This window comes from Gigantopelta aegis, chromosome 5 (genome assembly GCF_016097555.1).
Source record: "Gigantopelta aegis isolate Gae_Host chromosome 5, Gae_host_genome, whole genome shotgun sequence".
NCBI lineage: Eukaryota > Metazoa > Mollusca > Gastropoda > Neomphalida > Peltospiridae > Gigantopelta > Gigantopelta aegis.
Window position 1 is genome coordinate 31063007 of NC_054703.1, and position 18118 is coordinate 31081124.

The window sequence follows — 18118 nt, forward strand, 5'->3', positions numbered from 1 at the left end:
AATTCTGTAAGACAATATGGAGGAAGGGAGGTAATCACTTCTGTGAAAACAAGATTCCGAGATGGATCAATGTATCACATTTCTCCACCTCTACTTAGTCAAAAGGCGAAATAATTACCAAAGTAGAGTATAGAAAAGGGAGATAACTACCTTTGAGAACAGAGCTCTGGTCAAAAGGTGAGATTATTACCAGTGGAACACAGAGAGAGAGAGAGAGAGAGAGAGAGAGAGAGAGAGAGAGAGAGAGAGAGAGAGAGAGAGAGAGAGAGAGAGAGAGAGGGAGGGAGGGAGGGAGGGAGGGAGAGAACCTTTAACATGCTCATATACCTCTATGGTTTCAGGGTTGACTGTCCTGGGCCCTGTCTCTGGATAGCCAGTGGCGTGGCTCGGGACAGTAATACTACGGGAAAATTTTGAGTCATTATTTTTAGGAATGGGGTTAGGGAACTAATAATTATTAAATTAAGATGCGCAGATCTAGATTAAAATTTTGGTTCAAAACCAAACTAATTTTTATTTTATTTTTTAATATAAAATTTAAATTTACTTTAATTAAATTTATTTTAGTCGCATTTTAGAGCAAGCATTTCTAAAAATAAATATAATATTTAAAAAAGAACAGTTAGCACAAGCTAAATTTTAATTTTTATTACACAAAAGGATAAAAACATGATAAAAATAATAACATTAAAAAAACGGCATGCTTTTAAAAAATATTTATCAATTTTTAATTATTTTAAAAAAGAACCACCAAAAGTAAAAAAACCCAAACAATATATACAACTCAAGCCAAGTAGCGGGAGGAAGTTTTACTGCCAGATAAATTCCCCCCTATATCCCAAGCCGACCTCCATTCACACCCTTTCATACAACATACAACACCACACTAAAAATTCAAATTAAAATAATATATACAATTATATATAAATATATAAATTTTGTAAATTATTAAAAATTTATTTAAAATAAAGATTAAACTCACCCATCTCCAATTCAATTAATTTATATAATTTTAGTTGAGTGGCTTAGCTTGGCTCAATAACTAATTTAACGTGTCCATACACCACTAGGGTTTTGAACATGTCTATCCCGAGTCCGGCCTCCGATAGGATCAGAGTGTCTAACTCAGGACAGGGATAACCTAACAAATAGGGTCAATTTTGAAATTTTGAATATTAACGCCAAACGTATAAAAAAGGGGAAAATTGGGGTTAATAAGTTTTGGCTTATTAACATTCCTAACCTATATAAATTATTAATATAATATAATTTTGGCGCAAATTTAGATGGGCTGGTCTAAAATTAATAATAATTATAAAACAATATTCATTAAGCCCATGGGAGGTTAAAAGGAAAGGGGCTGCCAATCATATTTTAAACATTGGTGTGACCAGGTGAGGGTTAGGAGGGATGGGAGGCCAGCCCTACACAAAGTCCAAGGCCGAAACACCTACGCCTATAGCCCCAAATAATGCCCTAACTCCTGGCATCCCATCACCCCCACACCCCACAGTGTCCAAACGCAGTTCAGTCCAATCCTAGCAGCCTACGGGTTGTTTAGGGTTATAAAAGTTTAAATGGTTAATTTAATATTAGGTTTTGGGTGCCAAGCCTGCCAGAAGTTGAGTGGATAGAACATGATCTATAGGAGCCGGCTGAGAGGGATTAGGGAGCACAGCACTGGGGCCACCAGGCAGTACTGACATGACCCCATGTAATGGATAATTCCCCCCTCCTTGGAGTTTTTAACTACTTGGAGTAGAAATAAAACACATCAAGATATCAGTGACAGACTACTAGGAGTAGAAACAAAACACATCAAGATATCAGTGACAGACTACTAGGAGTAGAAATAAAACACATCAAGATATCAGTGACAGACCGCAGTTTTTAACTACTAGGAGTAGAAATAAAACACATCAAGATATCAGTGACAGACCGCAGTTTTTAACTACTAGGAGTAGAAATAAAACACATCAAGATATCAGTGACAGACTGCAGTTTTTAACTACTAGGAGTAGAAATAAAACACATCAAGATATCGGTGACAGACCACAGTTTTTAACTACTAGGAGTAGAAATAAAACACATCAAGATATCAGTGACAGACCACAGTTTTTAACTACTAGGAGTAGAAATAAAACACATCAAGATATCAGTGAGAGACTACTAGCAGTAGAAATAGACCACATCAGTTTTTAACTACTTTTTAACTAGTAGAAATAAAACACATCAAGATATCAGTGACAGACCGCAGTTTTTAACTACTAGGAGTAGAAATAAAACACATCAAGATATCAGTGACAGACCGCAGTTTTTAACTACTAGGAGTAGAAATAAAACACATCAAGATATCAGTGACAGACTGCAGTTTTTAACTACTAGGAGTAGAAATAAAACACATCAAGATATCAGTGACAGACCACAGTTTTTAACTACTAGGAGTAGAAATAAAACACATCAAGATATCAGTGACAGACCGCAGTTTTTAACTACTATGAGTAGAAATAAAACACATCAAGATATCAGTGACAGACCGCAGTTTTTAACTACTAGGAGTAGAAATAAAACACATCAAGATATCAGTGACAGACCAATATGTTTTGTCAACTACTAGGAGTAGAAATAAAACACATCAATTAGTATATCAAGATTACAGACAAGAGTTATGTTAAAACAGTGATTATACAGTGACAGACCAAAGTTTTTAACTACTAGGAGTAGAAATAAATACACATCAAGATATCAGTGACAGACCAGTTAGTTGTTTTTTTACTGCTTACAAACATAAAATTTAACAGACACATTTTTCCCAGAGATAATCTGATCATTAGTAGAAATAAAACACATCAAGATATCAGTGACAGACCGCAGTTTTTAACTACTAGGAGTAGAAAAAACACATAAAACACATCAAGATATCAGTGACAGACCACAGTTTTTTTAACTACTAGGAGTACGGTAAACACATCAGCCTTATGAGTAGAAATAAAACACATCAAGATATCAGTCACAGCGGACATCGTGTGAAATATACCGGAATTAGACCGCAGTAACTTTAACTACTAGGAGTATTAAATAAAACACATCAAGATATCAGTGACAGACTTTTACTACTAGAAATTAACTGACACATCAAGATATCGGTGACAGACCGTGACAGTTTTTAACTACTAGGAGTAGAAATAAAACACATCAAGATATCAGTGACAGACCGCAGTTTTTAATACTACGAGTAGAAACAAAACACATCAAGATATCAGTAAACAGACCACAGTTTTATAACTACTAGGAGTAGAAATAAAACACATCAAGATATCAGTGACAGACGCAGTTTTTAACTACTAGGAGTAGAAATAAAACACATCAAGATATCAGTGACAGACCGCAGTTTTTAACTACTAGGAGTAGAAACAAAACACATCAAGATATCAGTGACAGACCAAAAAAAGGCAATTTTTAACTACTAGGAGTAGAAATAAAACACATCAAGATATCAGTGACAGACCGCACATTTTTAACTACTAGGAACTACTAGGAGTAGAAACAAAACACATCAAGATATCAGTGACAGTTTTTAACTACTAGGAGTAGAAATAAAACACATCAAGATATCGGTGACAGACCGCAGTTTTTAACTACTAGGAGTAGAAATAAAACACATCAAGATATCAGTGACAGACTACTAGGAGTAGAAACAAAACACATCAAGATATCAGTGACAGACTACTAGGAGTAGAAATAAAACACATCAAGATATCAGTGACAGACCGCAGTTTTTAACTACTAGGAGTAGAAATAAAACACATCAAGATATCAGTGACAGACCGCAGTTTTTAACTACTAGGAGTAGAAATAAAACACATCAAGATATCAGTGACAGACCGCAGTTTTTAACTACTAGGAGTAGAAATAAAACACATCAAGATATCAGTGACAGACCGCAGTTTTTAACTACTAGGAGTAGAAATAAAACACATCAAGATATCAGTGACAGACCACAGTTTTTAACTACCGGTACTAGGAGTAGAAATAAAACACATCAAGATATCAGTGACAGACCGCAGTTTTTAACTACTAGGAGTAGAAATAAAAACATCAAGATATCAAGATATCAGTTTTTAGACTAGGAGTAGAAATAAAACACATTTTAACTACTAGGAGTAGAAATAAAACACATCAAGATATCAGTGACAGACCAGTTTTTAACTACGAGTAGAAATAAAACACATCAAGATATCAGTGACAGACCGCAGTTTTTAACTACTAGGAGTAGAAATAAAACACATCAAGATATCAGTGACAGACCGCAGTTTTTAACTACTAGGAGTAGAAATAAAACACATCAAGATATCAGTGACAGACTAGCAGTTTTTAACTACTAGGAGTAGAAATAAAACACATCAAGATATCAGTGACAGACCGCAGTTTTTAACTACTAGGAGTAGAAATAAAACACATCAAGATATCAGTGACAGACCGCAGTTTTTAACTACTAGGAGTAGAAATAAAACACATCAAGATATCAGTGACAGACCGCAGTTTTTAACTACTAGGAGTAGAAATAAAACACATCAAGATATCAGTGACAGACTACTAGGAGTAGAAACAAAACACATCAAGATATCAGTGACAGACTGCAGTTTTTAACTACTAGGAGTAGAAATAAAACACATCAAGATATCTGACCTGTTTGTTTCAGATACTCAATGCTCTTTTCTTCTATCATGAAGTAACCAACAACTCTAACCTGTCTGTTTCAGATACTCAATGCTCTGTTTGTCTATCGGGAAGTAACCAACAACTCTAACCTGTCTGTTTGAGATACTCAATGCTGTTCGTCTATCGGGAAGTAACCAACAACAAACTTGTTTGAGATACTCAATGCTCTGTTCGTCTATCGGGAAGTAACCAATGACTCTAACCTGTTTCAGATACTCAATGCTCTGTTCGTCTATTGGGAAGTAACCAATGACTCTAACCTGTTTATTTCAGATACTCAATGCTCTGTTTGTCTCTTGTGAAGTAACCAACAACTTACCTGTCTGTTTCAGATACTCAATGCTCTCTTCGTCTATCATGAAGTAACCAACAACTCTAACCTGTCTGTTTCAGAAACTCAATGCTCTGTTTGTCTATTGGGAAGTAACCAACGACTCTAACCTGTTTCAGATACTCAATGCTCTGTTTGTCTATCGGGAAGTAACCAACGACTCTAACCTGTCTGTTTCAGATACTCAATGCTCTGTTCGTCTATCGGGAAGTAACCGACTGTTGCTCCATACTCCGGGCACATATTGGAAATTGTTGCGCGGTCAGCGATGGACAATTGGACGATTCCTGGACCAAAAAATTCCACAAACTTCCCAACAACGCCAATCTGCCGTAAATGCTACAATTGAAAACAAAAAACTAAAAATCTATGAAATATTTGATATTATTATCCATATGGTTAAAAATATCTTGGTACATATCAAAGTGATATGTCCCACTAGAATGCCAAGTGCGACGTAACACTTCCGACGTCACATAATAACCTCATTGATTGACGCACCTCAACCTTAAAGGAACGCCAACCAAACGAGTTGAGTGATTTAAAATTAAGATCAATTACGGGTAATAAATAGGATATTAAACGTGCTACCATTTTGTACCATGTTTATGTCCCTCGTGAATAATTTTCATTGTCACTTGGTAAAGCTAGTGATAATTGAAAGTTATTTCACTTGGAACATAAACATGATACGAAATGGAAGCTTGTTTAACATCCTATAAATACAATAGGGTTTTATTTCTAAAATTTATTTAAAAACTAATTACCCGAAGTTAGATTTTAAAAAATTAATACTATACAATATACAGTCGAACTTCGTTAACTCGAAGTTGAAGGGGACGACGAAATAGTTCGAGTTTCAGGGAGTTCGAGTTTTCGAAATTCGTACAGCAGACTCCAAAGTGAAACTGCATTGTAGTATTATCATTTCGTTGATATCGGAAGACACGTTTGCTGCTCCATCCCTGTCCCCAACACACAGATGTTAGCACATTCCTTCTGTGTATATGATAAAACTAAGTAAATATTAACAGAAACGAGATAAATCCGATCAATTTGACGTACATCTCTATGTACTTTTATTGTATTTATTAATAAATTAAAATACTGGATGTCGATTAGCACTAAGTACATTTGTTTACTAAATAAAAAAGACACAATATAAATAGCAAAATTATTGTAAATCACAAAAATCATTTTAAAAAACCCTCACTAACATAGCGGGACATAACATAACAAATCAAAACACTGTATGCCAAATAGCACTAGGTTAAGTACTTTTTTCACATATAAAACATTCAGAACAGTACAAAATAATTTATAGCTCTCAAATCACAAAGTACAAAGAGCAGAACTATCAGACAAATTTTGTAATTAAAGATTGTTTGGCACACTTGCTTAAAAAATCGTCTTTCATTACTGTGTCTGTAATCTTGCACAGATTGAGCAGCATTTCAGTTTCTAACATAACTAAATGACTAGTAATGAATCATTTTGAATTCACACTTAAATAACAAATTTGACATGATTCACTCGTTTAAGAGAAAAAACAAACAGCGTTAATTGTTATTACAACAGTTCTTTGAAGATTACAAGACTATCCGTACTTTGTGTAATGAGGCCCGCTGCCGTGTACAAACACCGACAACCAAATGCAGGCATGTAGGATCATTTTGTTCCGCATAGTTGGCGATCTATTATTCTGTAATTACAGCGTGTATCATTGATAGCCGAGTCCAGTCGGGGCACTCACGCTTGGCTTGGGTGACAATTCATTTTTCTTTAAAGTATTACCGGTACAGTTAAAAGGCTCAGTCACTCCACAAACTTCGAGTTTTGGAAGTGCAATATTCCTTAATTTTTTATGGTGACAAATTTTGGAATTACGAGAAAATAAACTTGAGGAAAAGAAAGAAAGAAATGTTTTATTTAACGACGCACTCAACACAATATATTTACGGTTATATGGCATCGGAAATATGGTAAAGGGCCATACAGATATTGAGAGGAAACCCGCTTTCGCCACTTCATGGTCTACTCTTTTCGATTAGCAGCACGGAATCTTTTATATGCACCATCCCACAGACAGGGTAGTACATACAACGCCTGTTGAAGTGACTAGGGAGTCTCTCCTCCCCTCCCCCATTAATCAACTGTGGAAACTCCCTAAGTGTTTGTTACCTAGGTGACCGTGAGTACGAAGTCTGTCGAAGTGACTAGGGGGTCTCTCCTCCCCTCCCCCATTAATCAACTGTGGAAACTTCCGAAGTGTTTGTTACCTAGGTGACCGTGAGTACGACGTCTGTCGAAGTGACTAGGGGGTCTCTCCTCCCCTCCCCCATTAATCAACTGTGGAAACTCCCTAAGTGTTTGTTACCTTGGTGACCGTGAGTACGACGTCTGTCGAAGTGACTAGGGGCGACAGAGTTCCAGTCAGCTTGTAGCCGATGACCTCGGGTAATACCATACTGACCGACTGACCCAGCATCACCGCCTCCGCTTCGATTCCGCCAACACCTTGACAACACACAAGAGAAGAAAGGAATGTTTGAAAAACTTGTTTTTTTTTTAATGACACCACTAGAGCACATTGATTTTTTTCTTTATCACTAGAGCTCTATTGGATGTTTCTGACAGATGAATATTTTTGACATCCAGTAGCTGATGATTAATAAATCAATGTGCTCTAGTGGTGTCATTAAACAAAACAAACTTCTTCTTCTGACTAATATTCTTAAAGGACACTTCACTACATTTTTCCCATCACCTGAAACGGATCATACATGTATATGCACTTTTTCACAGACAAGACAGCATATACCACAAACTTTTATACAACTGTATATGAATCATGGTGCATTGACTGGGACGGGGCAGGATGTAGTACTCACTTGATGTGCAGTCTGTCTTGGTTCGAACGCCATCATTGGACCCACTAGAACACACTGATTAATTAATCATCGGCTATATAGTCTTTAGACAAGAAACCTGCTTTAACGACACCACTAGAACACATTGATTAATTAATCATCGGCTATATAGTTTTAGAGAAGAAACCTGCTTTAACGACACCACTAGAACACATTGATTAATTAATCATCGGCTATATAGACAAGAAACCTGCTTTAACGACACCACTAGAACACATTTTTTAGACAAGAAACCCGCTTTAACGACACCACTAGAACACATTGATTAATTAATCATCGGCTATATAGTTTTAGACAAGAAACCCGCTTTAACGACACCACTAGAACACATTGATTAATTAATCATCGGCTATATAGTTTTAGACAAGAAACCCGCTTTAACGACACCACTAGAACACATTGATTAATTAATCATCGGCTATATAGTTTTAGACAAGAAACCTGCTTTAACGACACCACTAGAACACATTGATTAATTAATCATCGGCTATATAGTTTTAGACAAGAAACCTGCTTTAACGACACCACTAGAACACATTGATTAATTAATCATCGGCTATATAGTGTTAGAGAAGAAACCTGCTTTAATGACACCACTAGAACACATTGATTAATTAATCATCGGCTACTGGGTGTCAAACATTTGGTAATTCTAACATAGTTTTAGACAAAAAACCTGCTACATTTTTTTCCATTAGTAGCAAGTGATCTTTTACATGCATCATCCCACAGACAAGATAGCACATACCACAGCCTTTGATACTGCAGTCGAGGTGCTTTACCACTGGGCTACATCCCATCCATGATTTTTATTAAATGTTTGGAACCTCTCTATGTCAAAGGCTCTAAAGACTAACCCTAACCCTAATACTAAACGTAACCCTAACCACTGAAATGGGTGGGTGGTGGTGGTCAAACTCATGCCATATGTTTCTGCTATCAACAATGTAAGCTCACCCCAACCAACAATTCCCAATCCATTGATCATCGTTGTGTGCGAGTCCGTTCCAACCACGCTGTCAGGATACATAACTCCGTCGGTGGTGAAGACAACTCTTGCGAGGTATTCAAGGTTAACTTGGTGCACTATACCAGAGCCCGGAGGGACAATTGTCAGGTTCTTCAAGGCCTTGGCACCCCACTGACACAACAAACATGAGAAATACACAGAAACAATTTCATTTTAGAAATGTTTAATAAATAGAGGATTTGTCATGAGTGTTTTTTTAATATAGAAAATATCAACTGAGTCTACGTTAATCAGTATTTGTCAAGGCTCACAGTTACAAACAACACAACTTATTTAGTTAAAAATACACATAAATCGAATGAATGAATGTTAACGACACCCCAGCACACAAAAATACACATTGGCTATAAGGTGTCATAAATGGTAAGTATATGAAAATATTTCACATAAATCAGTTACTAACATGCTTTCCATGACCTGTTTTATGTAATGACGTCCCATCTGCCATAACGATACAATTGTTTGAAGTTTATCGAAGGATAACACTTAGGTTTTTAGTGACGTTCGTTATCCAATGAGAAAAAAAAAAAAAATGTATCAGCAGTGTTTCTGCCAGAGGGTAAAACAGGTATGGCGCCATATCCAAATTTGTTTGCAGATTTCTTTTTTTAAGCTGATATTTTGATAAAATTAATTACTCTTATCAATACTGTATGATTTTCTTAACCCATTTTCTTTCAGGGGGAGGCCCCCCATACCCCTAGTTGACTGTGGTCGAATTCAATTCCATAGCGCCATACCTAAAAAATTTCTTTCTGGCAGAAACACTGCTAATGGTGGGAAGTTTGTATATATATTTTTTTATATATATACACATAAATAAAAGTTGTATTTTAATATTTACCTTCAAGAAGAGAAATCTCTCCTGATTCCTTGAAAATTCCAGTTCCTGATTTTGCTCTAATGCATCAGCACTGAAAGAAAGAAGTGTTTTATTTAACGACGCACTCAACACATTTTATTTACGGTTATATGGCATCAGACATATGGTTACGGACCACACAGATTTTTTTAGAGGAAACCCGCTGTCGCCACATAGGCTACTCTTTTACGACAGGCAGCAAGGGATCTTTTATTTGCGCTTCCCACAGGCAGGATAGCACAAACCATGGCCTTTGTTGAACCAGTTATGGATCACTGGTCGGTGCAAGTGGTTTACACCTACCCATTGAGCCTTGCGGAGCACTCACTCAGGGTTTGGAGTCGGTATCTGGATTAAAAATTCCATGCCTCGACTGGGATCTGAACCCAGTACCTACCAGCCTGTAGACCGATGGCCTGCCACGACGCCACCGAGGCCGGTCATCATCAGCACTGAAAGACATAGGACATAAGACATGTATGCAGAAACACCTAAGAAGAAACTTGCATTATTTCACAAAAGCGTTTCATGCCAGCACTTTTCAGTGATCAACCTCGAGATTAAAACCCAGCTCTACAACATTTATCCCGAGTACTCCACCGTTCAAGAGCTAGACAGATATCTGGACAACTATGATCGCTCTCTGCCGTCAGAGAGCTAGACAGACATTTGGATGGTTATGATCACTCTCTGCCGTCAGAGAGCTAGACGGACATTTGGACAACTATGATCGCTCTCTGCCGTCAGAGAGCTAGACGGACATGGCAAAGCGATCATAACCGTCCAAATGTCCGTCTAGTTCTCGAATGGCAGAGTGATCATAACCGCTCAAATGTCCATCTAGTTCTCGAATGGCAGAGCGATCATAACCATCCAAATGTCCGTCTAGCTCTCGAACGGCAGAGAGTGACCATAACCGTCCAAAAGTCCGTCTAGCCATTGAACGGCAGAGAGTGATGGTAACCGTCCAAATGTCTGTCTAGCTCTCGAACAGTAGAGAGCGATGATAACTATCCAAATGTCTGTCTAGCTCTTGAACGGCAGAGAGCGATGATAACCGTCCAAATGTCCATCTAGCTCTCGAACAGTATAGAGTCATGATAACGTCCAAATGTCTGTCTAGCTCTTGCAGGGCAGAAAGCGATGATAACCGTCCAAATGTCCATCTAGCTCTCAAACAGTATACAGAGTGATGATAACATCCAAATGTCTGTCTAGCTCTCTAACAGTATAGAGAGTGATGATAACCGTCCAAATGTCCATCTAGCTCTCTAACAGTATAGAGAGTGATGATAACGTCCAAATGTCTGTCTAGCTCTTGAACGGCAGAGAGCGATGATAATCGTCCAAATGTCCGTCTAGCTCTCGAACAGTATACAGAGCGATGATAACTGTCCAAATGTCCGTCTAGCTCTCGAACGGCAGAGAGCAATCATAACCGTCCAAATGTCTGTCTAGCTCTCTGACGGCAGAGAGCGATCATAACCGTCCAAATGTCCGTCTAGCTCTCGAATGGCAGAGAGCGATGATAACCGTCCAAATGTCTGTCTAGCTCTCGAATGGCAGAGAGCGATCATAACCGTCCAAATGTCTGTCTAGCTCTCGAATGGCAGAGAACGATGATAACCGTCCAAATGTCCATCTAGCTCTCGAATGGCAGAGAGCGATGATAACCGTCCAAATGTCTGTCTAGCTCTCGAATGGCAGAGAGCGATCATAACCGTCCAAATGTCTGTCTAGCTCTCGAATGGCAGAGAGCGATCATAACCGTCCAAATGTCTGTCTAGCTCTCGAATGGCAGAGAACGATGATAACCGTCCAAATGTCCATCTAGCTCTCGAATGGCAGAGAGCGATGATAACCGTCCAAATGTCTGTCTAGCTCTCGAATGGCAGAGAGTGATCATAACCGTCCAAATGTCCATCTAGTTCCCAAACAGCAGAGAGCGATCATAACCGTCCAAATGTCCGTCTAGCTCTCGAATGGCAGAGAGCGACGATAACCGTCCAAATGTCCATCTAGCTCTTAAACGGCAGAGAGCGATGATAACCGTCCAAATGTCCATCTAGCTCTCGAATGGCAGAGAGCGATGATAACCGTCCAAATGTCCATCTAGCTCTCGAATGGCAGAGAGCGATGATAACCGTCCAAATGTCCATCTAGCTCTCGAATGGCAGAGAGCGATCACAACTGTCCAAATGTCCCATCTAGCTCTTAAACGGCAGAGAGTGACCATAACCGTCCAAATGTCTGTCTAGCTCTCGAACGGCAGAGAGCGACCATAACCGTCCAAATGTCCGTCTAGCTCTTGAACGGCAGAGAGCGACCATAACCGTCCAAATGTCCGTCTAGCTCTTGAACGGCAGAGTACTCAGGCTACACAACACTGAATCACTGAAGGGTAAGTAAACCAGGTATGCAGACACACAACACCAAAGTAGAAACATGTTACATTCTATACCCAAAGGAAAGGAATGTTTAGCTAGGTCTGACCAGTGACAGTAATTACGCTTTAAAAATAATTTTGAAAAACAATGTTTAACAATGTTTATTAACCACAATGCTGTAGATAATTAGTTTGAAAAAGTTTAATGCCTCCAATATACATGCATTTTTATTGATTAGCCCAGAAAAGGTTTAAATAGTCCCCATGAAAAATTATAAGCACCCCTCCCTCCATTTATTGACTGAAACTATGTATACCCCCCCCTTATTGACTATGTATACCCCCTCCCTTATTGACTGGAACTATGCAACCCCTCCCCTTATTGACTATGTATACCCCCTCCCTTATTGACTGGAACTATGCAACCCCTCCCCTTATTGACTATGTATACCCCCTCCCTTATTGACTGGAACTATGCAACCCCTCCCCTTATTGACGACCTGTGACCCCACCCTACCCCACCCCATTAACTGTGACTATGTATACTCCCTTCCCTTATTGACTATGTATACCCCTTCCCTTATTAACTGTGACTATGTATACCCCCTTCCCTTATTGACTGTGACTATGTATACCCTCCCCTTATTGACTGTAACTATGCAACCCCTCTTCCCTTATCGACTAACTTTGTGATCCCACCCACCCCATTGACTGAAACCATGCTAAGCCAAACTGAAAGCAAATTGAAGATAGTTTAAAGTTTGTTTTGTTTAATGACACCACTAGAACACATTGATTTATTAATCATCGGCTGTTAGATGTTAAACATTTGGTACTTTTGAGCCTTAACATAGTCTTAGAGAGGAAACCTGCAACATTTTCCATTAGTACAAAGGGATCTGTTATATGCACTATATTCCACAAACAAAATAGCACATACATGTACCAAAGCCTTTGATATACCAGTCGTGGTGCACTGGCTGGAACGAGAAATGAGCCCACCAACAAGGATCGATCTTGAATATTGGTGTAGACATGCAATCTTAATTGATACCTAGACCGACCGGGCATCAGGTGATCACTTTACCACTGGGCTACGTCTATGTCCTAAATTGAATATAGGTGCAGACATGCAATCTTAATTGACACCTAGACCGACCATCAGGTGATCACTTTACCACTGAGCTACGTCCCTCTCCTAAATTGAATATAGGTGGAGACATGCAATCTTAATTGACACCTAGACCGAGCATCAGGTGATCACTTTACCACTGGGCTACGTCCCTCCCCTAAATTGAATATAGGTGCAGACATGCAATCTTAATTGACACCTAGACCGACCATCAGGTGATCACTTTACCACTGGGCAACGTCCCTCTCCTAAATTGAACATAGGTGGAGACATGCAATCTTAATTGACACTACCGATACTTTGACGATGGATTTAAGTGGACACTTTTTTTGTTTTTACATACACACGAACAGAGCTAGTGACTTTTTGACACACCTGGGCGAGACACAGCCCAGTGGTACAGTGCTCGCTTGATGCGTGGTCGGTGTGGGATCAGTCCCTGTCAGTGGGCCCACTGGGTTATTTCTCGTTCCAGCCAATGCACCACGACTGGTATATCAAAGGCCATGGTATGTACTACCCTGTCTGTGGAATGGTGCATACAAAAGATCCCTTGCTGCTAATCAAAAAGAGTAGCCCATGAAGTGGGTTTCCTTTCTCAATGTCTGTGTGATCTTAAACATATCTCAGACGCCATATAGCCGTAAATAACATGTGTTGAGTGCGTCGTTAAATGAAACATTTCTATTTTGACACACCTCAGCACATTGTTTAGTAAGTGACTTCCCTTTTTAAATACCCAGCAACAAACTGAATGAGAAATATTTGAGTAACCCAGTCAGTGAAAGCAGACTAATGAAAAAATGGTAATGATTCATACATCAGTACATCAACCGTACTTCGGACGTCAAACGTGCCTCTATAAAGAGGTAATGATTCATGCATCAGTACATTAACCGTACTTCGGACGTCAAACGTGTCTCTATAAAGTGGTAATGATTCATGCATCAGTACATCAACCGTACTTCGGACGTCAAACGTGCCTCTATAAAGTGGTAATGATTCATGCATCAGTACATCAACCGTACTTCGGACGTCAAACGTGTCTCTATAAAGTGGTAATGATTCATGCATCAGTACATCAACCGTACTTCGGACGTCAAACGTGCCTCTATAAAGTGGTAATGATTCATGCATCAGTACATCAACCGTACTTCGGACGTCAAACGTGCCTCTATAAAGTGGTAATGATTCATGCATCAGTACATCAACCCTACTTCGGACGTCAAACGTGCCTCTATAAAGTGGTAATGATTCATGCATCAGTACATTAACTGCACTTCGGACGTCAAACGTGCCTCTATAAAGTGGTAATGATTCATGCATCAGTACATTAACCGCACTTCGGACGTCAAACGTGCCTCTATAAAGTGGTAATGATTCATGCATCAGTACATCAACCGTACTTCGGACGTCAAACGTGCCTCTATAAAGTGGTAATGATTCATGCATCAGTACATCAACCGTACTTCGGACGTCAAACGTGCCTCTATAAAGTGGTAATGATTCATGCATCAGTACATCAACCGTACTTCGGACGTCAAACGTGCCTCTATAAAGTGGCTATGATTCATGCATCAGTACATCAACCGTACTTCGGACGTCAAACGTGCCTCTATAAAGTTAATGATTCATGCATCAGTTACATCAACCGTACTTCGGACGTCAAACGTGCCTCTATAAAGTGGTAATAAATTCATTGTTTCAGACATCAACCGTACTTCGGACGTCAAACAGCCTCTATAAAGTGGTAATGATTCATTTAACAACTAGACCGGTTTCCAATTTTAGACTTCGGACGTCAAACGTGAATCTATAAAGTGGTAACAATTAGATGGTTTCCAATGTTAGAGTTTATGACACACAGAGCTAGCCCTGATGAATAATATAAATTTAACAACTAGACCGGTTTCCAATGTTAGAGTTTATGACACACAGAGCTGGCGCTGATGAATAATATAAATTTAACAACTAGACCGGTTTCCAATGTTAGAGTTTATGACACATAGAGCTGGCGCTGATGAATAATATAATTTAACAACTACTTCGGACGTCCAATGTTAGAGTTTATGAACATAGAGCTGGCGCTGATGAATGCATAAATTTACAACAGACCGGTTTCCAATTTTAGAGTTTATGACACATAGAGCTGGCACTGATGAATAATATAAATTTAACAACTAGACCGGTTTCCAATGTTAGAGTTTATGACACATAGAGCTGGCACTGATGAATAATATAAATTTATCAACTAGACCGGTTTCCAATTTTAGAGTTTATGACACATAGAGCTGGCACTGATGAATAATATAAATTTATCAACTAGACCGGTTTCCAGTTTTAGAGTTTATGACACATAGAGCTGGCACTGATGAATAATATAAGTTTATCAACTAGACCGGTTTCCAAACGTAGAGTTTATGAACATAGAGGCACTGATGAATAATATAAATCAGTCAACTAGACCAACCCAATGTTCGAGTTTATGTCACATAGAGTGGCCTGATGAACAATATAAATTTAACAACTAGACCGGTAATGTGAGTTTATGACACACAGAGCTGGCCCTGATGAATAAAACGTAAATTTAACAACTAGACCGGTTTGCCAGTTTTCAAGTTTATGACACATAGAGCTCTATACAGATGAATAATATAAATTTAACAACATAGACCGGTTTCCAATGTTAGAGTTTATCTATAGAGCTGGCGCTGATGAATAATATAAATTTAACAACTAGACCGGTTTCCAGTTTCAGAGTTTATGACACATAGAGCAATGATGAATAATATAAATTTAACAACTAGACCGGTTTCCAACGTGCCTCTATAAAGTGGTAATGATTCATGCATCAGTACATTAACCGTACTTCGGACGTCAAACGTGTCTCTATAAAGTGGTAATGATTCATGCATCAGTACATTAACCGTACTTCGGACGTCAAACGTGCCTCTATGATTCACAGGGCTCCATGTTAGAGTTTGGGTCAATAGAACTTTCGCTAATAATAATATAAATTTAACAACTAGACCCAGTTTCCAATGTTAGAGTTTCATGACGCATAGATTATGGCGCTGATGAATAATAAAATTTAACAACTAGACCGGTTTCCAACTGGCAAATTTGGCGAGTGCCAGAGTTAGTCTTGATAACTAATATAAAATTTAACAACTAGACCGGTTTCCAATTTTAGAGTTCATGACGCATAGAACTAGCACTGATGAATAATATAAATTTAACAACTAGACCGGTTTCCAATTTTAGAGTTTATGACACATAGAGCTAGCCCTGATGAATAATATAAATTTAACAACTAGACCGGTTTCCAATGTTAGAGTTTATGACGCATTAAAACAAATGCATCTGCAAAACGATTTATTTCCTAAAGCTGATCACTTTGTAGTTAGCAATTATCAAGTAACCCATATACGTCACTCTTAAAACCACCACGTTATTCTTATTTTTGTTAGCAGTTATCTGGTATGAAACTCTTAAAACCCCCACATATGTTACTCTTTTTTCCTCTTTTTTTTTAGCAGTTATCTGGTATGAATCATACGTTTGAGTATTTAAAATCCCACATGTTACTATTTTTTTGTTAGCAATTATCTGGTATGAAACATACATGTTCAAGTATTTAAAATCCCACATGTTACTATTTTTTTGTTAGCAATTATCTGGTATGAAACATACATGTTCAAGTATTTAAAATCCCACGTTACTATTTTTTGTTGACAGTTACATGTATCTGGTACGAGACATACATGTTTGAGTATATAAAATCACACATGTTACTATTTTTCTGTTAGCAGTTATCTGGTATGAAGCACGAGTATTTAAAAATGCATGTGTTACTCGTTTTTAAGTTATTTGGTATGAAGCACATGCTGAGCATTAACTCACCCCCATGATACTCTTTTTGTTTGCAGTTGTCTGGTTTGAAGCACATGATGATGAGTATTAAAACCCCCACAGGTGTTACTCTTTTTGTTTGCAGTCGTCTTGTTTGAAGCACATGAGTATTTTTTTTTTAAACCACACATGTTACTCTTTTTGTTTGCAGTTGTCTTGTTTGAAGCACATGAGTATTAAAAAACCCACAGGTGTTACTTTTTGTTTGCAGTTGTCTGGTTTGAAGCACATGAGTATTAAAACCCCCACATGTGTTACTTGTTTTTTGTTAAGTATGAATCTCATGAGGATGCATTAAACCCCCACATGTTACTCTTTTTCTGTTAGCAGTTATCTGGCTTGAAGCACACAACTATGAAAACCCCCACATGTGTTACTCTTTTTGTTAGCGGTTAATTGAATGTAAATGAAGCACATGAGTATTTAAAAAAAACATGTAAATCGTTTTTGTTAGCAGTTAATTGGTATAAAGCTATTGACAAGTATTAAAAACCTGTTACTCTATCATCTCCACATACAGACACCCCAGCACATTATACACCACAGCTAATCCACATTTATCATTAGCTAATCTCGTAACTACACTGGAGAGAAAAATAAAACAGTCAATACCTGTAGTCCTTCCCAGCCTCCATGAACAATGTTGTTGTTTTGTTTAACGACACCACTAGAGCACACTGATTAATTAATCATCGGCTATTGGATGTCAAACATCTGGTAATTCTGACATGTAGTCATCAGAGGAAACCTGCTACATTTTTTTCTAATACAGCAAGGGATCTTTTATATCCACTTTCCCACAGACAGGAAAGC

General features: G+C 38.2%; 1 protein-coding gene across 1 annotated transcript in view; it reads right to left on the minus strand.

Moving 5' to 3' along the window:
• Positions 1 to 18118, minus strand: part of LOC121373086 (cytoplasmic aconitate hydratase-like) — a 65190-nt gene that overhangs the window by 35878 nt on the left and 11194 nt on the right. Inside the window, exons 4-8 of the mRNA XM_041499533.1 lie at positions 9858 to 9927; positions 8941 to 9124; positions 7431 to 7570; positions 5221 to 5392; positions 4869 to 4954 (exon numbers count right to left, since the gene is read on the minus strand). Of these exons, the coding sequence (XP_041355467.1) occupies positions 4869 to 4954; positions 5221 to 5392; positions 7431 to 7570; positions 8941 to 9124; positions 9858 to 9927 (652 nt within the window). The remainder of the gene's footprint in view (positions 1 to 4868; positions 4955 to 5220; positions 5393 to 7430; positions 7571 to 8940; positions 9125 to 9857; positions 9928 to 18118) is intronic.